Source organism: Tenrec ecaudatus, chromosome 2 (genome assembly GCF_050624435.1).
Source record: "Tenrec ecaudatus isolate mTenEca1 chromosome 2, mTenEca1.hap1, whole genome shotgun sequence".
Taxonomy (NCBI): Eukaryota; Metazoa; Chordata; class Mammalia; order Afrosoricida; family Tenrecidae; genus Tenrec; species Tenrec ecaudatus.
Window position 1 is genome coordinate 182,013,195 of NC_134531.1, and position 24,053 is coordinate 182,037,247.

At 51.1% G+C, this 24,053-nt stretch overlaps 1 protein-coding gene across 1 annotated transcript in view; it reads right to left on the minus strand.

Annotated features, from left to right (window-relative positions):
• SLIT3 (slit guidance ligand 3) overlaps positions 1-24,053 on the minus strand; it is a 705,033-nt gene that overhangs the window by 125,517 nt on the left and 555,463 nt on the right. The window contains exons 8-9 of the mRNA XM_075541934.1: positions 17,096-17,259; positions 8,841-8,982 (exon numbers count right to left, since the gene is read on the minus strand). Coding sequence (XP_075398049.1) covers positions 8,841-8,982; positions 17,096-17,259 — 306 coding nt within the window. The remainder of the gene's footprint in view (positions 1-8,840; positions 8,983-17,095; positions 17,260-24,053) is intronic.

Genomic DNA, 24,053 nt, shown 5'->3' on the forward strand with positions numbered 1-24,053 from the left:
AGTGGTGTTACGCCGTGCCCTGCTCTCTCCAGACTCGCCCCCACTGTGGACTCTTGTTTGGCCTCAGCAGTTTCCCGCCCTCTGATGCTGAATATCTAACCACTTGTCAAAAGCCACAGTGATGGCATGGTTTGAGTTTGCCTTGCCTAGGGACACATCAGGGATCTGTTTGTGGGTAGTCATGAAGTGTGGGTGCCCTGGTGGTGTAGTGGTTCTGGCTTGGGCTGAGGGCTGTGTGGTTGACAGTTGGAAATCACCAGCCACTCCATGGGGGAAAGAGTTACAGTCTCAGGAACACACAGGGGCCATTGTACCCTGTCCTGTAGGCTCACTGTAAGTGGGCATGCCCCCAGCAGTGGTGAGTTTGTTTGGGTGTTTGAATGTAAAGTGGAGGTGAGGGTCTGGATAGCAAGAGTAAGAAGTAATAGATGGTAAGTGCTTATGACATGTCAGGCACCAGGCCAAGGGTTTTACAGAGAGGGTCTCACTCAATGTTTACCCTTCTGTGAGGCAGATCCTGCATGTATTAGTTATTACCAGATCCAGTTGGAACAAGAGAAAATCGAGGCTTGGAGAGGTTGGGACACTCATCCAATGCTACAAAGTCAGAATGAGTTAGAGCTGGTCTCCCACCTAAACCCATCTGAGCCCACGGCCAGAGCTGACACCATGGGGAGAACTGGACCTCCCTCCCGGGGCCATCGCCAGTCCATGGCCAGTGGAGGTGGCTTCCTGCCAAGGAAGTAAGGCTGGTGCGTGCCCACACATGTCTGTGTGCATGTGCTTGCCTGCTTACACATACAGTCCCTGTGCAAAAGGTCCCCCTGGGGGATTTTGCACAGAGTTCAGTAGTTCAGGCTGGAAAAGGATGTGACAAAACAAACTCCCTTACAGTCGGGGGAAAATCAGTACCAAGGGCAAAAAGGGAGCATGAGCATCAGCACAAACTGTCAGATGTAGGGATGTGTCTGCGGCCGCCAGCTGGCTCCCGTCTCCCTGCTCCGGCACACGGGTCTTTGTTTGTCTGGCAGACATCCTTCATGCTGCAGATGGATTTCATAGAACTAGCTTAAAACAAACATACAAACCAAACACCGGAGCACCTTCCTGCGCTGGCAAAGACAACGGGCACGTGTCTGACGGGGATTTCGGCCATTGGCTCTCCATATGGATTTGCCCCACTTTCTCGGGTGCTTTCACCCCCTGCCGTTTGCAAACACGTGACTGACCACAACGTAGTTCTAGCAGCGCATAAGTCAACAGTATGCCGGAGGGAATGACAGGGCCACGGTTTGCGGGGCGCCCGGCTGTCAGTCCCCCCGAGAAGGTGGCTCTGAGCTGGGATGAAGTCTGCACAGTGGTGGCAGTGACCGTGAGAGCGGTGACGCTGATGGACAGGCACATTTACGATGGGTGTGTTCTATGTCACACACGGTGCCCATCACACCTGGCTCAACTTAGTATTCTTAACAGCATGGTACAGCAGCCGCTCTTGTCAACATCCCCACTTTCCACACGAAGACCCCTGGCCCTGCAGGAAGGTAGGAAATGGCAGAATCCAGACTGGACTCTAGTCAGTAGGAGCTCAAAGTCAGAAGCGGGACACCTAGGCTATCCTGCTTCCCCCACCAGAAGCCGCCCTGCTGCTGCTCAACCACCAAGTGCTCTTTACTCTTTCCCATGATCCTCATTTTCCCTGTGACTTGAGAACGCCTGTCGAGACTTCCTGCTTCTGCCGGAGAAAGGAAAAATTCTATCTTGCCCCAAAACCATCCTGTGCCATTTGGTGGTGACCAGACAAGAGCTCAGGGCCCCGATGCTTTCCTATGCCTGGACCAGCCCCTTTCTGAACTCTCTTTTTCTCTGCCTTTGTTCCTGGAAGTTCTTCAGATGGCCAGCACATGCTAGGCACCGCTGAGCTTCTGAGCTTCCTCTAGATGCACAGATGAGGGATGGGCACCTGGCTGACACGAGCCATTCCTGACCTCCCATCTACACGCCATCTAGCACTGCCTGTGGCAAACAGAGGGCGTGGGCAGAGCCAGGCTTGTGATGGTTCTTAGTTACCTGCCCGTGCCCGGGTCCCAGAGCTCTACAACACAGGGCACCCCCCACAACCCCATCTTCTAAAAAAATGAATGAAGAGTGGAACGGGAAGTTGACATCACTCTCCAACGTCATCTATGCATTGGTGAGAAGCCTCTTTGGGGCTTGCAGATGGCATTCAGTAGTCTCTAAACACTGTGCCACCTCCCTACACAGCGTGTTATTTAATCGCCACCGGGAATCTCTCGGTGGACACGACGACTCCCATTTTGCCAATGGAGAAGACGTTAAGATATGTGCCCAAGGTCAGAACTGGGGTTGTCAATCGAGCCCATGCCTTGTTTAGTCCCTAGCCAGGCACAGCCACTCTTCGCACCACCCAGGGGCTACCGGAGGGAGAGACTTGGCTTTGTTAAGCAGGTGTCTCCTCACAGCCGATGAACATGGGGCTGAGGTGAGGCAGGGTGGGAAGTGAGTTGATTCTTCCCTAGATGTTTTCATTTGGGGAAGGAGTTTACTTCCCCATCAGCTGGACAGACCGGCTCGAGCAGAGGGCACGAGGCCAGGCAACAGAGAGCACTTGGAAGGAGGTGGGAATAGAGGTTTGTAAAAGGGGTTCTAGGTTCAGATGATCTCTTTGGACTTTCAGGTCCGAGGAGGGCAGTATGAAGACCACAGAACAGAGGTGTATGTGGGCCTTTGGCCCTTCCCAGAATCCTTCACTGCCTGAGTCTGGGCCAGTTCATGGAAACATCTGGGAGCAGCAGGCATGCCACAGGGGATGGCGCTCAGTTTCGAGGAGGTTCTAAGGAAGGAAGCTCCTTGTAGGGGTCCTGGCTCTGTTCTGGGGGGAGTTGAGAGAGAGTGCGTTTGCACATGTTTTTGCGCAGAGTTGCTTTGGCTTTGAAGCCATCTCAGGGGTCTGCCGGGCTGTTTGCAGGAGATTCTCCATCGAAAATGCTAAGGAGTGCAGAGCCCTCTCCAGAGGAGGGCCATTCAGGAGAGTGGCCAACAGCTGAGGATCGAGGGGTGGGGTATGAGGAGTGGGCAGGCTGGTATGGTGCCAAGCATCCCTGAGGGAAAAGTGCACATCTGGGTTAGACTAGGGGACGGGGGGAGGGGCATGGGTAAGAGCGGACTCTCCAAATTAAATGACAAAGTACAAGCCAGATGTCTTTGGGATAATAAGCAGTCACTCTCTCTTCCCTGGGGCTTCGTCCTGTAGCCCCAACCCCGGCACCTGTCTCCCTGCCATCCGCTGACCTTTCCCACTGGTCAGAGACATGCCTTATTGCCACCTTCCAAGACCACGGTGGCCAGAGCTAAAGCGCTCGGTTGCTAACCGAAAGGTTGGTGGGTTCCACGCACCCAGTAAGTCCACAGGAGTCAAGACCTGGCGATCTGCCCCAATAAAGATCACAGACTAGAGAACCCAACAGGGGCAGGTCTACTTTGTCGTGGAGGGTCCCTAAGCATGGGAACTGACTTGATGGCACACGGGCCATCACACAAGGTCACTAGGAGCAGGCTTTGCTGTCTGCAGGAGCAAGCCGCCAAACCCTCTGCCACCCCACCTCTTTGACCACTGTCACCGCAGAGGGCTGCCTCATCTGCTTCTGTTTCTCAGCTTCACGTAACTACAGATGAGAAGCCAGCAAGTGCAGCAAGAGCAGACCCCAGCCCGCACCATCCACCCAGCAGGCTGTGTGGGTACCAGGAGCAGGGGCAGGCTTATTCCCCTGTCTGCATCCATTTCCATGCAGACGAACTCCATTTATAAGGCGAGCAGCCAGCCTACTTGTGGAACCGATTCTCTTAACCACAGTCCTGCAAAGAACTGATCTCACTGCATGAAACCATCATTTGTGTGGGCTAGACCACCCACCCCAAAGTACCAGACACCACCTGAGGCACTCAGTTAACCTCCACGGGAACCCCTCAGAAGGTCCCAATAGCCGCCATGATTGACAGGTGTGGAAATTGAGACTCAAGACAGTTATTTGTCAGTGACTGTTGGTGCTGTTGGATTTCGAACTGCAAGGTTGGCGGTTCAAACCCACCGGCCGCTCCTTGGGAGAACTACGGGCCTATCTACCCCTGTAATGCTTTCCAGCCTCAGAAACACTATGTACAAGGGGGTACTAAAAACAAACAAAAAATCATATATTTCCCCCAAAGCTATGTATTTAAATTAAAAAAACACAAACAAACCAATCTTATCACCTTCAAAGTAATCTCCATTACACTGAATATATTTTTCAAATCTATGATTCCAGTTTTAGAAATATTTATCAAATTCATCTGTTTGGATGGCTGACAGCACCTCCCCTTTTTTGTTCACCTCTTCTACATTGTCAAATCACTGTCCTTTCATATCCCTCTTCATTTGTGGATGCAAAAAGAAATCGCACGGAGTGAGGTCAGGTGAGTAAGGTGCGTGGGGCAAGAGAGGCATGCTGCTTTTTTGCCCAAAACTGGTGCACTGAGATGGCTGCGTGAGCAGGTGCATTGTCGTGGTGGCAAAACCAGGCCCTATCTGCCACAAAGCAGGCCTTTTTGGTCACACACTGTTACACAACAAATCCCAAAGGCACTACCAGTCAACATTTTCATCTGTTTCAGAAGTTGACAGATGTCCAGAACAAGGTTTGCCATCAATCGACATTTTACCTTTTTTGAAATGAGAAAATCACTCGTACACTTGAGTCCTTGTAAGCTGTGTTCAACATTACAATAGTCTCTGTGGAATTTTTCCAGAGCAAGAAGCACAATTTCACAGCTGTATCCTATCCTCTTAAATTGGCCATCACAAAAAATTGAGACTCGAGCAAAACTGCTTTTATGAAAAAATTCACTGTGACCAGAGAGAACCTTCCCAGGCGATGCCACTGGGTGCACTAACCCAGAGCAAGTTGCTTGATGCTCGCCTAGCGGGGAAATGTGCACTATGAAAGCTCTGCTCCGTCCAGCACAATTCTGGTTTGGGGGCCTACCCCCTAGTATTTCTATAGTATATAGGGTCGCTATGAGTCAGAATCCACTTGATGGCAGTAGGTATTTATAAGGTAGAACCACAGACAGGATGTGGCCTACCTCAGGCTCTGTTCTACCCTCTGCCTGCCTGGCTGTTGCCTGCAGCGCCTTATTTTCTGACTTTTTCTAGCTAGGCCTCTCACCCCCAGACCTCTGGATTTCACTGGGAAGGGGAACTTTTATTTTGACAAATCATCTGTGTGTACATTATACATATACACACAGCTAGATAGGTATTACACATTAGAGGGAGCTTCAAAAAGTTCATGGACAAGTGGAATAAAAAGATGGTGAATTTTTCTAAGAATTTGTGGAAGATTTTATCTATCTGTCTATCTATCTATCTATCTATCTATCTATCTATCTATCTATCATCTATTCTTTCTCTTTTCCTCCCTTCCTTTTAAACAGGTGATAGATATAAATGAACGAAACAAACTATATGAATAGATAAGCAGTCTGCAGTTATGAAAACAGAAATTCACTTGTCTACCGACACAAAGGTTGGAGATTCGAGTCCAACTTGAGGCACCTCTAAAGAAAAGCCCGGAGACTCCCTGAGAAATCAGACCCTGAAAGTCCAATGGAGCATTTGCTCTGACACTGGACACTCGGTGTCACCCAGTGGCAACTGTATGTACACGCACACACACACACACCAGTCAGGATCATAAAGTTGATACTGACTCGCAAGGACCCTCCAGGACAGCATGGAGCTGCTGCCCACATGGGTTTCTCAGACTGTGAATCTCTACCAGAGCGGACGCCTCGTCTATCTCCCAAGGAGCAGCTGTGGGTTTCAAGGTGCCCACCTTACATTTAAGCAGTGCCGCCATGCTACCGGAGCTCTCTGGGCGCACACACGCACACAGATTCCATTTTCCATGGCTGTTTTGGAGGTCCCAATGCAAAGGGCATTTTGAACCATCACTAACCGAATGAGGAAGTCCATGACTTCACAACAAAGCATACAACTTTAAGTGGAATCTGTCCATACAACGGAAGCATGCATTCCAATGCTCTTGTTTTTTTCTCATGTTGCCTCCCTCAGGAAAACATCCATCCTATCTTGATGATCGTTAGTAAGCCCTATTCTTGCTGTCAGTGCCCCTTTTAAAATCCATTGTCCAACCACGAGCTCACAAGGGCAGGTCCAGTCTGGTCACCTGTGGAGGTGGTGGCTGGGATTTCTCGGCAGAGGCTAGGGCTGTGTCGGCCTGTGAGCTCCAGGCAGGGGAGCAGTGGGCTGGCCCAGAGCTCTCGGATTATGGTGGGGTTGCAGGGATTGGTAATAGCCTGACTCCCGAGACTGGACGCTTCTTCAGAATTTGGTTTACCAAGCAGGCCAGGGGAAGTCTGTGCTTCGGACGGAGAAGAGATGAAGCCCGGCAGGAGGAACAAGAAGTGAGGTGGGGCAGAAGAGAGGACTACTCTGTGGGAATCTGGCATGTGGTGAGCATGTGGTAGGAACGTGGTCTTGGACAGCGATCTGGGGAGAGCAGATCCCTCCCTGGCATGGAAGGAGAGGGAGAGGGGAGGTGTTCTGAGAAAGAGAAAGGAGTTCCTTGGGTAGAGGCAGAGATGGGGTGAGGTGTGAAATGGAAATGCCATCGGTGGGGTGAAGGAGAGGGGGAAGGACGAAGGGAGAGAGGGTGGATGGAGGAAAGGAGGTCCAGCAAGGACAGGACGCAGGAGCAATTGAAGCGGAGGGCAGGAGTGGCCAGTGGGGAAGTCTTGGTGAATTCCCTGGAAAGACGGCAACTCCAAAGCTAGAGTGACCGGCCCCAGAGGGCATGGGGGAGGGTCATAGTAAAACGCGCTATTGTTGGATGGGCTGGTGCCGGGCGGAAAGGTGGCTGAGGCCTGAGTGGGCAGTGTGTGGCATCAGGCAAAGGCCTCTTAACCAACTAGCTTTAGTGGCAAGAAGGGTGCAGAGGCATGGACTGGGCCCATGGGGCTAGAAAAGAAAGTTTACAGGAACCCAAGAGGCGGTGGCAGAGTAGTGGAGAAAGGCGAGGAGCCAAGACGCCAGGACTGGAAGACACGTGCCCTCCCACTCCAGTAGGGCAAACTAGCCCCTTGGTACCCCTACTCCCTTCGGCTCCTGTGCTCCTGCCAGCCAGGGCAGCCTCCGACACACCAGGCAGCTCCCCCTGCAGAGCCTGGTATTTGTTCTCTCACCATCCCGGCCCTCCTGTTGCTCTGCACAGACCCACTGTGCGTCCTTCCCTGGCTTTATTTGCCTCCGCTCCTTCTAACACAGTCCCCCGAGGACTTCATTACGGTCTCGCCCCCCCCCCCACCCCCAGTAGAGTGTGGGCATCACACGGGCAGAGCTGGCTGGTGTCTCTGCACAGAGCAGACTGGCGGAGCCCAGCGGGCTCCCACAGACCCTAGTTGCGTCACACTCAGAGGCATGCCCGGACTCTGACAGCTCGAGATGTGTTCCGAGGGAGGGCCCATTTAACGCAGTTTACATCAAGCCAGCCAAAGGTGGAGCTAGGACGTGCAGACAGATGTCCTTAAAGAGCCACAAGGAGGCGAAGGGGACGGTGGGGGAGAAAGATCACAGGATCTACATATAACCCCTCCCTGGGGGACAGACAACAGGAAAGTGGGTGAAGGGAGACAGTGTACAACATGAAAAAATAATAATAATTCATAAATTATCAGGGGTTCGTGAGGGAGGGGGAAAATGAGGAGCTGATACCAAGGGCTCAAGTAGAAAGAGAATGTTTTGAGAATGATGAGGGCAACAAATGTACAAATGCGCTTGACACAATGGATGGATGTATGCATTGTGTTAAGAGTTGTATGAGCCCCAATAAAATGGTTAAAAAAAACAAGAGCCACAAGCCCCCTTCAGCGTGCACGTGCAATTCAACATTGACCGACTGGGTGCCCCGTCCAGAATCAGACACTGGCCTTTTCCAACGAACAGAGGACGAGTATACAGGAGGGAGCTTGTGGACAAACCAGGTCATTGTCAGCTGGGACCTGGGTACATTCAGAGCAACACAGTCTTCTCTTTACCGACAGGATACAAATCGGATGGGAACTGATGAGCAGCTCAGACTCTTTCTCAGATGATGCCAGCTCACCTTCCTACCCTTTAATTTTCCTCCTCCTCCACCCCCCGCCCCCAGCGACCACACCATCACCACCTTAAGGAACAGAGCGCTTGTTGTGAGCCAAGGACTGTATTCAGCACTTCACAGGCAGTGTCTCACTTCATTTTCCCAAGGACCCATTGAAAGTAATACTGTAATCATCACATTATTATGGATGGGAAAACAAAGGATGCAAAGGGAGCAATTACTTTGCGCAAACCGCACAGCAAGTACCTGGTAGGGCCGGATAAAACCACAGCTGGGCTCGCAGGCTTGGATTGGCAAACGCTCCTGTTAAGGTCAGAGAGCGCACGGTGTAGGCTTTGAGGGCAAAGGCCTCTTTCAGCTACTCAGCTCTGCCCTTGTGGCATGAAAGGAGGCACAGACGGCCCACCAGCCCGTGGGCAGAGAGATGCTCCAATAAAACTTTATTGGGCAAAACAAGCAGTGGCCCATTCGTGGACTGTATCCAGAGTCTATGCTCTTGACCATTCAAGCTCCAGGCCCCTTGGACAAGCCCGGACAGACAGCAAACAGATCCCTGGCTGGTGTTGAGGGTCAGGTGTAACAGCCCAAGCCTGGTGGGGGCTTGGCTGAGACAGAGAGGGGATGAGCTCTCCAGGGACTGAAGGATGGCAGACGGGCACTTACATTTCGACGATGCCCTCTGGCAGGTTGGCAGGGATCTCCGTCAAGCCCTTTCCCCGGCAGTCCACGATGTTGTTACTGCAGGTGCAGGCTGAAGGGCAGGAGAGGGAGTGGGCGTTGCAGGATGGAGCCTCGGAATGGGGGCCTGTGGGGTCGAACACAATGGTCAGCTTAAGGCAGTGCCAGCTGCCCAAGGAGGCAACACTGCTCCATCTACTCTCTGAGAGCGAGAGGGAGAGAGGAAAAATCATTCCCAGCTGACATCTCCCCTCACCTGGGAGACAGAGCCATCACTGGCTAAATATTCAGCCAAGAGGCATGATTTTGACCTTGACCTTGCTATTTCTGGATTCTCCCATCTGTGCTGTCAGCCCATCATCCTGGGCTTTCAGCAACAGAGGAGCGCTCAGAGGCATCCTTGCATGGAGACATGCCACTGGGATCCAAAGAGCACACCGGGGCCACTCTCAGAGCACCTGGTGTCCAAATGGGACCCAGGGCCTTTTGGCTTTTTACCTGGCATTTGGATGCTGACTGTTCAGACACCCTCGGTTCTCCCCCTGGGGGCTGGGGTCACTGGAGTTCTCCACACCAGGTGGCAGGGATAAAAGCGGCGACAGGGTGTCCCCATCTGGGGCATTGGTGCTGTCAACCCATCAGTGTGTCCATCAGCAGTGACACCCAAGGTATTTCATGTCTGGGAAACATGCACCTAGGACTTACTCATTTGGAAATAAGCACAGACATTCCCTCTAGTGTGTGTGGGGGGGTGGGGGTGGGGGTTGGGGGGTGAGCTCTTAATTTGGTATGAGGTGAAATCCGGTGCGGATTTAATGTCAAGCGAGAGTCCCCAAGGCAAGGGCAGCCAGGGGGCTGGTTTAGGAAGGCACACCTAAAGAAACATGGACGACTGTGCGGATGGCACAGGACCGGGTGGCTGTGAGGCAGGGTTGGCACACAACAAGATCGGCGAGCTACCCCAAGATTTTAGGCTGCCCTGCACCTTCATCCCTTTCCTGAGTGGGCATATCAAACCCCCCCTCATAGCAGAAGTAAATCCAAACCTTTTAAAAGACAGGACTCCTTCCTCAAAGTCAATAAGACACATGTGGTTTGTTTTTCATATGTAGATGTTGTGGTCAAGGCTAAGTCTTTCCAAGCCCTCATCCCAACCCTGCTGGATATAACCCAAATTCCCTAAAGCTACTGCCTTGAGTCCACACTCCCTCCCTCTCTGCCACTGAGTCGATTCTGGCTCATGACAACCCTCTAGGACAAGGCAGAACTGTCCCTGGGGGTTCCGAGAGTGGAAACACTTCTGAGGGGAGTGGAAAGCCTCATCTTTCTCTCATGGTGGGAGTGGCTGGTGGTTCCCAACCAGTGACCTTGTGGTTGTTAGCAGCCCACTGTATAACCACTGTACCATCAGGGCTCCTTTGGATCCAACCAGGAAGGGTGATTTCAGTGCCTTAGAGGTCTTGCTCCCCAGGCAAAGGGCCGGAGGCTGAGAGCAACCTTAGCCCAACTGCAGACCCTACTCAGACGGGAGCCTCAGGCTGGAAGCGCTCAGGGCACAGACAGCAGCTACATGCACCACGGAAAATGTCTGCAAGGAAAACAGATTTGGGTTTGGCCCACGTTCCCTGGAGGGGCTGAGTGTGGGAAGCCAGAGCGAGTCCAGCTGCAGAGGTGCCATCCGAGAACCAATCAGGCCACTGGGCAAGGCAAAGCAAAGGGTCCTGTCCCCATGGTCAGTCCTCCCCGTGCTTGTAGGTATCTTGTTGTAGGGGGTCAAATGACAGTCTGGGGCTAAGCCAGAGTGCTGGAGTACCACCCTCTCCATGTGAATGCCGGTCCAACCATTTCATTCTTCTTTCCAGGGGCCACTGTGCCCCCCCACCCCCTGCACTTTAATACAGCCCCGTCTCATGACACAGCTGGGGTGTAAAGGCGGGAGGTCTGTGGACTCGCGTCATGGCAGCTGCTCTCATTGTTCTGGCTACCCCAAGGCCTGCCTCTGCCGGGACTCAGCCGTGGGAGTGGGGAAAAGCCACAGTACCTCTCTGAGTGGTTTTGGTTATTAACCAAGTCCACATGACTGAGGTTGGGGACATCACGCTTTCTAAATCCTTTCTGGGTCTCAAGAGGAATGACTCTATCGTAGAAAAATGGAAGCAGAGATGGTCTGAGACACACCAGTCAGCATGTCTTCTGCCCTCCTTCTCTCCATGCAGGGGACAAAGAAGACCCACAGTATGCAGGGTTCCTGTCCAGGGGGACCAGAGGGGTGGGGCGAGGGAGGGAGAGAAAGAGAGAGAGACAGACAGAGACAGAGAGACAGCGAGAAAAAGACAAGACAAGGGCAGGTTGGCCTCCAATGGGGAGCTTTGGAAACGCAGGTAGAACTCCCAAAGAAAGGTGCGCGCTGCCTGCCCGGCTCACTACAACAAGGGTGCTGGTGTGCCGACAAACACGAGGACAAACATGAGGGGCAGTTGCTGTATCTCCCGCTTGGGCAGTGTCAGGCGCCCCATGCTGGTCTGCAGTCCCTCCGAGCTCCTGTCTCCCCATCCTCGTGGCCCAGGATCAGCCAGAATCACTTGGATGGCAGGCAAAACGCAGGACGGGCGGGCAGGCAGGAGAAGAGTGAGTTCCCAGGCTCACTCTGGCAAGGGGGAGGCGAAAGGGAGTGTTTCCAAGGGGGCATTCCTGACTTCCGGCGGGGAAAGGGAGTCAGACCAAACTAGACCAGGTGGGGCCGTGAGTCTGTGGGCACCACAGGGGGCTCTCGCTGGATGGCTGTGGTTTTGTTGGCAGTGCACACTACACGTCAAGGGATGTTGTCATGGGAAAAAAAGGCAAGGAAAAAAAAAAGAAGAAGCAGAAGCAGCAGCAGCAGCAGCAGCGGCGGCGGCAGCAGCAGCAGCAGCGGCGGCGGCAGCAGCAGCAAAGGCTTTAGAAAAGAAGCCAGAACCAGTTCACTCACAACACCTCTGATATGACAAGCTCCTCTCCAGTTCTGAGAGAGGAGAAGAGATGGCGTGAGGGCTTGGGGTGCTGATGTCCCCCAGGTGCACCTCCTCTCTGCTCCCCACCTGGTTGGCACACGGGGATGCCGGCAATGCAGACAGTGGAAGCCCATGTTGGCCCGGAGAGGCAGGACGAAGATCACAGTACCTCAGCATTGGAAGAGAAGCCCCAGGAGAGGAGAACACTTGCCCAAGGACACCGCGCTGAGCAAGGTGAGAGGCATCGTGGTCTTGCACACGACAGCAGCTCCCACTGACTGCATGTTGCCCACGTGCCAGGCACTGCCTTACGCACTCTGCTGCCACCGCTGCATTTGGTTCCCATGGAACATGTAATGGGCTCTACATGAATGCTTCCCCTCATCAGGATGGAGAGAATGATGAACAGAAAGGTGAAGTCAGAGCTAGTGCATAATCATCTTCTACCTTCGTCTAGGGTGCTTCCCAACACCTCCGTTGCCAAAGGATGTCCCCACCCCATGCCTCTCCTTCTTGGGGTGAGAGCCACCAGAGTCTGGCGACTTGAGGAGGGAGGCAATGCAGACTGAGGGCCGAGGCCCAGCTTGGGCAGGCTGCTCAGAGGAAGACATCATGCCCTGGGGCTGCGGGGATCCTGCCTTCTACTTTCTGTCTTACAAAGCCCAACCTCAAACTCCACCCACACAGTGCACAGAGTCGACAAACTCAATGGCCTCATGAGCACGGAAATAAATTAATTCCATTATTCAAATTAAGCATCCCTGTTGGCCTCTGGCCTTTCGAAAGCCAGCAACAGACTGTGATGGCAATGGGACTCGAACAACGATGAGAATACAGATGAACGCGATTTAAATACCAGAGGCACGCTCATTTTGGGAACGACTAAATAAGCCTAATAATCTCATTCCGGCAATGTCCAATTATGGTATTTTAATTAAAACCTCCTAAGGAGATGGGCTGCTAGTCATGGCTTACCTTAATTATCTTCCTACTTAGTAACTAGTCTCAAATTAAAGCGAGAGAGAGAGAGAGAGAAGAATGAGGAAAGTTTCGGGTTTCCAGGGAGATAAACCTATTTCATTTTTAGTAATAAATGAAAAAAATGTTTACTGAGAAGCGATCGGGATCCAGCACTGCTCTAGTAATTGGGGCACCTGAAAAAGTATTTCCTGTCGCCGCTTCTTGCTGGAAGAAAAGATGACTCTTTCTGAAAAGAGATCTCTCACCTACAAGTCGTAGGGGCCCGGTTGTGAGATGGTGGAGCAGCTGCTGTGGACCAGCAGTGGGGAGAGCACTGGTGCAAGGGACTAAATGTGTAACTCCCAACACCAAGTTGTAAATCACAGCCTATAGGCACCCCTTTCTGAGGGAGAACTGATCACAATGACCTACATATAACACCCTCCCACGGGGACAGACAACAGAGAAGTGGGTGAAGGGAGAAAGCAGTCAGTGTAAGACATGACAAAATAATAGTAGTTTATAAATTATCAAGGGTTCATGAGGAGCTGATAATGACGGGTTCAAGTAGAAAGCAAATGTTGTGAGACTGATGATGGCATACAGGTGTGCTTGACACAATGGATGGATGGATTGTGATAAGAGCTGTCTGAGTCCCCAATAAAATTATTTTAAAAGAAAAAAAACCCTTTCTGATGAAGGTGCCAGGAAATTAACATATGGAAGATAAATCTTGGAATTCCCAAAACAGACCTCTGAGTTTTTGGAGATAAAAAAAAGTCTCGCAAGTCACACGGCATGAGGAGGGTTAGTGGCCAAGGGGGCGCTTGTCTTCCCATCTTTGATCCCCATAACTCACTGCCACGAGGGCATTCCAACTCCTAGCGATCCTGTGGGACACACAAGAACTGCCCCTGTGGGGCTCCAAGACTCTAAAGCTTCATGGGTGTTGAAAGCTGCATTTTCCTCTTGGGGAGAGGTGGGAGGCTTTGAACGGCTAACCTTGTGATTAGCAGCCTAACGTGTAAGCCACCAGGTCTCCTGTGTTACCACTCCAGGCTTTGATAAAGCTCACATCTAGCCCAGCCATCCAGGGCCAGAGCCAGGGACCACAGACTCTACTAGACCTAGGGCCCTTGGCTCCTTCCTCTTGAAGCAATAAAAGTCAGTAACGCAATAAGACAGATAAATTGTTCATAAGAAATAAAGACTTATTTCTTGGTCGTTGTGAAAAATCCCCAATGGTTTCTGTGGAGGGAGAAAAGTGCTTCCCATTGGAAGGGTAAAGCTGACAGAGGAGATGGATTTGACTAACGTGTTCCGCCAGCAAATTTCTGGGTTTGGGGGAGTGATAAGGAGCCCCTGGCAGGGTTTCTGGGGTGACGAGGCTGGGCTCCAGACAGCTGGCTTTAATTCAAAGGAGATATCACGGGCTGGGCAGGCAGGGCCCTCACAGGCTGAGGGAGATAAAAGACCCTGCCTTTTCCAGACCCTGTGCTGGGTGAATTTCTCTGTATCATACGGCCCTGGGAAGGCTTTCTTTGGCTGCGTTGACAGGAGCCTCTGGTGATGGAGCTACAGGAATGGCTTAATTGGGGCCCAAGCTCCACTCTCCTTTTCCTGAACACATGGCCTCTGTGCTTCAAGACCCACCCTTGGCCCTTCTTTGCCCGATGTCCCCTCCTGTGAGCTATATACGAGGGGAGGAGTGTGGACAGAGGAGGCACTTTGTGGTTTTCAGCCTCAGACAGGTGCCCAAGCAAACAACGAACGGACCAGACCAGCTGCTGTCCAGTTGATTCTGACTCATGGCGACCCCGCTGTGAACAGGGAGGGAACGTGCGCTGTGTGCTTGGTTTTTAAGACTTCCATGGAAGAGGCGGATCGCCACACCTGTCTGCCAACAGGCTTCCGTGGGGGTTCAAACTGCCCACCTTTCAGTTAGCAGTCGAGCATGTAACTGGTGCCAGCCAGGGACTCCCCAACACCTACTAGTGGATTCCTATCAAACAGCCTCCCGGGTTCATGCAGGGGCTTTGCTGGCACTGGCGTGGGCCTACCTATGTGTGTCTGTGTGGGGTGGTGGTGGGAAAAGTGGGTTGACTGTACTTAATAGAGGGGTCCCTTCTCCAGGAGGCTCAGAGCCTGCTCTTTCAGCTGCAGGGAGCCCACTCTTTCACACAGTCTCACAGTCCCCCCTAGCCATCAGCGACCAGGTAGTGCTTATGGGGGGTATGCACTTCTGCATCACAGGGTGCAGTGCTCCTGTGTCTCCCCACATCGCTACATCGGGCTTGGACTTTCCCAGAAAGCATCCTTTCTGATGCTCCCCCCCCCCAGCTCCCTCCATGACACCTTGATAAGGAATCTGGGAGCAGCACAGTCGAAGTGCTCGGCTGCTAATGAAAAGGCCGGCAGTTCAAACCCACCAGCTGCCCTGCAGGAGGAAGATGTGGCCTTCCACTCCTGACAGATGACAGCCTCAGAGCCCTGGAGGAAGTTCTACTCTGCTCTCTGGGGCCAGGATGAGGCGAAGCGGGCTGGATGGTACTGGGTTGTGGTTGTTGACAGCTTAGTAAACCTTTCCAGAACCCCGAGTGAACAGGAGCCCCGAATGTCCCTCCCGGAAATTTGGACCAAGGGTAGAGGCTGGCAGCATGAACATGCTTGCATGGTGACGCCTGCAGTCCGTGGACTAGATTCTCATGTCCTCACCAAATACCTGGCTCCGTATCAGCAGCACTGAGGACCATCTCCAGGTAAGGTTAATTGCTACAAACAGGATTTACATTTGATATCATGACACTCAAGATGCTCCAATGTAACTTCCTATTAGCCTTGCTCGTACAGAGAAGGCTCTCAAAAGAGGGAGATGCGAGCGTCCTCTCTTTAGGACGACCAACTCTGACTCCCACGGGCTTTGGATCCTGTCTGCTGGTGGGCAGACGCCACCTTGCCACTCCGAGGACGGGAAGGTGCATTTTTGACGCGGTGGCAGTATGTTTTGGCACTGCGTTAAGCTTGGCACGCACTTGTAATGGTGTGTTTTAACATTTGCTCTAATTAGTTTTTCTCACTCGCTCTTGGGTGGCTTCTGCACGCCATAATTATTTCTTTCACGGGCACTTATGCCGATACTGTGCCCTCTGCCTAATAATTACTGTAATTACAGTCGCTCTATTTGAATCTGGTGCCGGTGTGATAAACGGTTTTATTTTGTTTTACTTTTTTGCAATAAATGGTTTTATTATATGTGTTTGATGGCAAGCGATTTCTAAGTGGGCGTCTATAGGAAATTATTGAGGCACTGCTAGGAGACATGTGAAAATGTTTCTGGAGAATAAATAACTTGATGGAGTTAACCACATGGCGGGAGGCACCTGCAGGGAGCAGGAAGAAGTCCGATTCAAAGTGTTTCCTCGCCTGTCACCCAGGCGGCTGGGAGCAGAGGATGGCCGGGTGCAGTGCTGGCTGCCTCGGGCTGGTGGCACACTCAGGCTCTGCCAACCCTCTACACTCAAAGGGGCAGCAGCTTGGTGGAGGTGGGGTGGGGGGCGGTTCAAGTGGGCTTCGATCCACATGGTCAGCAGTTCGAAACCACCAGTTGCTCTTCAGGAGGAAGACCGGGTTTCTACTCCCGTCAACAGTCAACAGTCCGGGAAACACAAAGGGTGGTCGCTGTGCGTCAGCACCGACTCGACGGCAGTGAGGTGCTGGGCAAGCCAAACCAGCAAAGCGAGCGGTTTCAAGGCTCTGTCCTCGTGAAGTTTCTTGAGTAACCCAGGCTGCCTTCAGCTACACGTGTCTGTGGGGTTCTGTTTCTGTGCTACAGAGGAAGCTGGGCTTCTATTACTCTTCGGTTACCCACAGATCAAACGTACATGTCTGCTCAGCACGTTGTGTGGGCCCACTAAGCTCTAGGAATGGAGCTCCGCTTTTTGAGCACTTACCACGCGCTGTGTGCTACGCCAAGCGCCTCAGGTGCCTGATTTCATTTCACCCTCCCGCCAAGCCCTTGAGTTATGGACCGGGATGAGGTCCATTTTACAGACAAGAGGTAGCTTGCCAAAGTCGCACAGTGATAGCAAGGGGCAGAGCTAGGATTCCCAGCCATCTCGGCTGACTCCACAGCCTGCATTATCGCATCTCCCCACGACGACGGGCAACTAGACGACTGGAGCCTGTCTGGCAAACACCACAGTATGCTCACAGCTGGGGGATGGGGTAGTGCCCCCCGGGGGGGGGATCACACGGTACAGGATGGGATGCAAAGGTGGAGGGCGTTCTTACCTGGACACACGTACTCCTTCTTCTGCACGTCGGCCACGTTGAAGCCCCTCAAGTGCACAGGAGCCATGCACAGTGTGAACTGGCCGATTGTCCGCCGCTGTCGCAGCCAATCAGAGAGCCAGGCCAGGTGGCAGTCACAGTACAGGTGATTGGAGTGGAGACGCCTGGGAGAAAGGGAGGCAGAGGGAGATGTGGTCACAGAGGAGACTGGCGTTGGCTGTACAGAGCGGGTGACACGTGTCCCTTGCCCTGGCGTGGGCATCCTTGGATGCTCAGGAGAGCTCTCCCTGTGCGTGCACTGGCCACACATGGTGGTTATCTTCACAGGCTGGCACGTCCAGGGGACGTCCCCAGAGGTCTGTGTGACTCCCCACTTCCACACTTCCCTTCCCCACACAAGAAAGCCTGCTAGTGTACTGGAGGTGAGAGGCACTGTGACAGTGACATTCCTGACTCAAGGCAAACTTCCCAGGGGTGACTCACTGGGAAATGTCAGGACTTTTGGCTAGCATGAGTTACAGAGTGCTTGAAACACGCCTCTCAATGCCCCAGACTGTGGTGACCCCGTAGCTGAGATCTTCTGTCCCCTTTAAACCTTTACTTCTATGTCCTTATTCCCATCCCAAAGATCTTTGTAATGGACCACCTGTGTGTAATGCTCACACGTTTAAAAAAACCCAGTGCCACTTGGGTGCACAAGCAAGGGTAGGCAGGGGACACAGAGAAAGGCACTTTGGGAAGGATGCGCCTTCTCACCTCCCAGCCCCCCCCCCACATTGACATAGGTTTCATCCATAGCAGATCTTGTAACGTGCATCGACAATTCTTTCCTTATCAACATGGTTAGGTTACAAAAGCTAGATGATTACTACACTTGATCTTAGCCAAACAGCGAGATGTGATTAAATTAGACGGTTAAGTGAACACTGGCACTGTACAAAAATGGAGGATGATTACATTGCTACATATAACTACCAAGTCACATAATCGTCAAACCACTGAGGATCAGGGGCCGGCCAAGCCATCACATAACCTTAACCACAAAGCCTGCGTCACTCTCGACTTAAACGATGGCATTCATTACAGCTGAACAGATGTTGAGATTGCACAAAACAGTGGAAGGCTCACAGTTGTCCTCAGTGTGAGTGTCAGATAACGGAGAATGAGTGGGGACTGAAGAGCAATTGTTCCACATTGCCACAGTTGTGCTCCAGGTAAATTATCGACTGAGTGAGGGGCAAGTCTGACTTCCCTCAAGGGCATGTGCAGGGCCCCTCAAAGGGAAGCCCATTTGATTAACTGACTTTTCCACACTCAGTAGGAGGCAAACCCAGGATAGCCAGGGGCGTCTCCTTCAGTCCACAAGTTCTGTTTACCAGGAGTCTAATAAGCTTTCCATTGTCCCCATTTCCGACCACCCTTGAGTAGAGTTGAGATTTAGTCATATTAAAACAATTATAGGGACTGGGTATTAGGCATTGGAAGAGTCCAAACAATCATATCGATGTAAATGAGGAGGGTTGGAGTGGAGACCTAAAGCCCATCTGTAGACCATTGGACATCACCTCACAGAAGGGTCACAAGGAATGGACAAGCCAGTCAGGGTGCAGTATAGCACAGATGAAACACACAACATTCCTCTAGTTCTTTAATGCTTCTCCCTTCCTGCCACCCCCCACTCCCACGATCATGACCCCAGTTCTACCTTACAAATCCAGCTAGACTAGAGCATGTACACTGGTACAGATAAGTGCTCCCAACACACTGAGTCCAGGACAGAATAACCCCTTAGGAACAGTAATGGCAATAGTGATACCACGAGGGTAGCTGGAAGGTGGGGGGAGAAGGGAGAGAAATGGGGAACGGATCACAATGATTGATATACACACACCCCTCCCCTAGGGGAACAAATAGCAGAAATGTGGGTGAAGGGAGACAGTGGACGGTCTAAGATATGAAAACAGTAATAATAATAATAATATATAATTTATCAAGGGTTCATGATGGTAGGAGGGTGGGGAGGGAGGGCAAAAATAGGAGCTGATATCAAGGGCTCAAGTAGAAAGAAAATGCTTTGAAAATGATGATAGCCAGATAAATGCAAATTAAAACAACCATGAGATATCACCTAACACCCTTGAGGATAGCCAAAATCAGAAAGTCAGAGGGCAACAAATGTTGGAGGGGATGGGGTGAGACAGGAGCTCTCCTCCACTGCTGGTGGCCATGTAGATACATACAGCTCCTGTGGAAAGCTATCTGGTGATATTTAAAGCAATGGAAATTATCCCTCTACTCTCCATCCCAGTAGAGGTATGGACTAGACCACGACCAGTCATCTGCACCCCAATGTTTACTGGGGCGCAACTCACAGTCACAAAGAATTGGAAAACCCAAATTTCCACCGATAAAGGATTGGATTAGAAAACTCTGGCACATACTCTCAATGGAGTACTACACATCACTAACAACCACCGATGATCACATGAAGCACATCATCTCATGGGGAAAGTCACGTGAAGTGAAATTCAATCACAAAAGGACAAGTACAGCATGAGTCCACTGAGGTAAGTGTAATCAGCACAGTAGGCATAGAAGAAAAGCCACTTAGCTCACACGATGTGGGTGGTGGCACAGGCCAAGCCCAAGGATGTACCTGTCATTCCAACACAAAGAAGGGGAAAGGGGCAAGGGGAGGGAGAAAAGGGGGGAAAAGAGGGGAGATGATGGCACTGGGGGAGCAGGGCACGAACCCACCCAGGGGGAGAGTATTGGTTATGTCTCCACAGAATTGGGAGTGTGAGTGCAGACTCCACTATGGTGCACCAAACCTTGAGGACAACGTAACCACATGGAGCAACCTGTGAACAGAGTGGGCTACAAGCCCAGCCTCAATCAGAGCCAAACTACCCCCTCCTTAGAAGTATGTGCTACAGGGGACAACCCCAAAGCTACAGGTTGGGAAGAAGGACCAGCCTGCCAAACCCACACGGAAGCAAACCAAGAAGGAAAAAGAGAGAGTGAGGGTCTACACCTCATATCAGCACACCCATCCTTGAGTGTGCAGGCGACGTCCCTGCACGGAGCTGCTAAGGCACAGAGAGGACTACGGGTCCAACAACAGCTCAAGACATGATGCCTCCTCACTGGAGCATACTGCGACAGAGGACAATACTGGGGACACATGGTAGGGAGTGAGTCCAGTCTGACTGCCCCACACGGGGCGAGCCAAGATGGGAACATAACAGAACAGCAATGGGAGCAAAGCAAAGCCACAAAGCCCCTGAGGAGCCCCCCCCAATAGACTTCAGGCTAGGAGGGGCAGTTCCTGGGACCCCCAGGACCTCTGCGGATATAATCATAAGGTCAGCAGACAGACTTGGAATAATCTATGCTTTTTGTTTTTGGATACACACATACACACACATACATATACATATATATATAGAGAAATATATATAATAAATATCTATTTATTTTTTCCCTCTTTTCATTCAATTTTTTTTCTTTTTGTATTGTCTATGTTATTGTTGGTTTGCCTACTTACATAAGATAGATATGGGAAGCAAGCCCAAGGAGAAAGCAACGGGTTCGATGATGGTTCCAGAGGGACTTAGGCGGAGGAGAAGGTGTGGGAAAGGAGTGGTGTACAAACAAGGCCATTGAAAGGAGAACAACTAGGGAATTAAAATCAATAACAAGGAGGAAGTAGAGTTCCTGGGGGTGTTGGACCAACAGCATTCTAGCTGAGAGGAATTACTAAGAGGCAGAAGAAGAGTGAGTGTGATGGTGGTAAAAGGAAACAGGACAGACCTAGGAAGCAAAGATAAGGATGGAGGTATAAACATAGATGTGCACTTATGTAAATATATTAACTAATAAAAATAGAGGTATTGGCATATGTGCATATATTTATATGACAACACATTGAGAAAGTGGACAGACTTGGGTCTCTGCTCAAGCCCTCCCTCAATGCAAGAACGCTTTGTTCTAACAACCTGGCATTCAGTGATGCTCACCCTTCTGACCTGATTGCTGAAGACAAAGCAGGTGCACAAGCAAATGTGGCGAAGAAAGCTGATGGTGCCAGCTATCAAAAGATACAGTATCTGGGGTCTTAAAAGCTTGAAGATAAACAAACAGTCATCAAGCAGACGAGCAATAACCCACATGGAAGAAGCATACTAGCCTGTGCGATCATGAGGTGTTGACAGGATCAGTTAATAGGCATCAGAAGACCCAAAACAAACAAACAAACAACCATATTTTTTAGAACAAGGGGGGTTGGAGCAGAGACCCAAAACCGATCTGTAGACAATGGGACATCTCTTCACAGAAGGTTCACAGGAGGGGATGACTCAACCAGGGTGCAGTATAGCACTGATGAAACAAACAATATTCCTCCAGTTCCTTGAGGCTTTCTCACCCACCACTATCACGACCCCAATCCTGCCTTTCATTGTGGGCTATGCCAGAACATGTACAGAGGTACAGATAAGAGGTCCCATCAGGAACAGAAATTGGAGTAGCGATACCAGGAGGGTAGGAGGGAGGTGGAGGGGGGTGGGCTAGAAACTGTGGGGGAAGGGAGACAGCAGTTGGTGTGGATATGAAAATAATGATAATTTATAATTCATCAAGGGGTCATGATGGTGGAAGGGGGTTAAAAAGAGGAGCTGATACCAAGGGCTCAAATAGAAAGTAAATGTTTAGAAAATAATGATGACAACATATGTATAAATATGCTTGATATAATTGATGTATAGATTGTTATAAAAGCTCTGAGAGCCCCCTGTAAAATAATACAATTTTTAATTGTTAAAAATATATATACCTTATGACTACCCTAATATTATCTTTAAGAGTTTCGGCTTGGCTTCCTAGTTTAGTGAGTAGTGTCTGGGGCCTTTAAAGCTTACCAGTGGTCATCTACGATCCAACTGTATTCCCCCAGAGCCAGGAGGGAAAGCAGGCCCAGGAGGAGCGAGGCAAATGGCTGTGGGTCTAGTTGTCTACCTGAACCACCTTTGCCATCAGGCTAGATGTGGGCAATGCCTGGCGACCGTTATACTGCTTTCTTCAAGGACCCCACAGTTGGTGGCTCTTGATCCAAAGGAAGAAAAACCATGGTTTGGAATTGACTGGACATTTCTTATTGGAAATTGCCCTTCCTGGAGACACTGAAACTGGAGGGACCCCTGAATCCTTTCCTGAACATAACTTTTAGGCCTTGAACCCAAACTATACCATGAAGCCATCATTACACAACAACTTGTTCCGTTTTAGAAAGCATGTTCTCCGTGAGCATTGCTCTCTTTTAAGGAATTGCCGCTATGAGAAACGGCCAACCAAACCACACTCAAGAACCTGTCACTGCCCCTGAGGCGATCCCTACTCTGAGGAAGTCTACAGGACAGGGCAGAAGTGCCCTGTGGGCTTCCGACGCTGTAATCTCCATGGGAGCAGAAAGCCTCATCTCTCTCCTGCAGAGCAGCTAGTAGGCTCAAACCACTGACCTTGAGGTTAGCAGCCCAAAGAGTGACTCACCCTCCACTAAGGCCCCATAGAAAACATCAACTCCAAAACCCAGGCTAGAACTGCCAGGGGTAGAGAGTGGGTGGATGTGCTGAAACAGTGCGGGCAGTGACGGGAGAAGGGATATAGCATGAAGCATGGACCAGCACCTGTGTCAGAGTCGCTGAGTGGGTGCATGTGTCATTGTGCATGTTTTCATAAAAGCATTAAAAAGGAAAACACATATGCCCGGTGGATCACAGTAGCACCATCATCATCAGTGCCACCTGGTTCACTCTCATTTCTGGCAACCGTGAGAGCTTTCTGTGGAGAAGTTGGTTGTTGAGAAGTAGATTGGCAGGCTGTCTCGTCAGGTGCTCTGGGTGCCCTTTTGGCTAGCAGCTCAGCGTGTTAACCTTCTGCACCATTCAGGCTCCCTGGTCACTCAGCTCATCATATCCTTGAGTTTCTGCTACCCGTGTCAAGCACCCAATCTGGGTCATGTTAATCAGCCAGCTGTACCCAGGGACTCTCAACTACTCTGTGTCAAGCCAGTTAATACTGACTGGCAGCCAGAAGCAGGGCCTCCAGTGACCTCTCCTCTTGGAATGGAGAGAAATGAAGGGCTCTTGACCACACTCCACTTAGCAGAAGGCCAACATTGCCCAACACAGGCCAATTGCAGCTCTCCCGTGCTGCACAGCAGGGCCTGGCTGTCACTGCGCATCTGCAAACCCAGGCTGACTGAGGACACAGGCTGCCTAGGCTGCCTCCGACACCCTCACTCTGGAGGGGCCCCCTACAGCAGGAACCCTATAGGAACCTTTACCCCATGTAAAGTATTAAGGGGTGTTTAAAAAAAAAAAACATTTCTGCTGAAAAGGAATGGAAAGGTTTCATGATGGGGTTTTAAAAATTAATTTTGATTTGCTCTCTTCCTTTGATGCCTGTCAGAGCCCATCATGAATGGGCAGACACATCTTTATCAAGAAAGGTAACCAACTGCTGGGGTTTCTGAGGCTGTCGATCTCTATGGGAGGAGATACCTCATTTGACTCCCTTGGAGCGGCGGGTGGATTTGACCTGCTGACTCTGTGGTTGACAGCCCAGTGTGTAGCGCACTCTGCCACCAGGGCTCCCTGGACCCTTGAGAAGATCCTAAGATGAAGACAATGTCTCTAATGGGAGCCTTTGCTCTCCTAGCTCACAGGCCTCTGGCACTGCTGAGGCAGGCATGGCTTCCTCTCAGTTGGGCACTCCAGAAAGAGCAGTGGTGTGGGGGTGATGTTGGGGTGTATAGAGAAGCGCAAGATCCTAAGCGCATGGGAATCTCTAAGAAGGAAAGCAACGATTTACTAATAGGTTTATTCAACAAATGGGCCACTTTGTGCCAAGGACAGAGGAGGCGTGGTGGTTCACAGTTTAGCTGGTTATCAACGAGCTC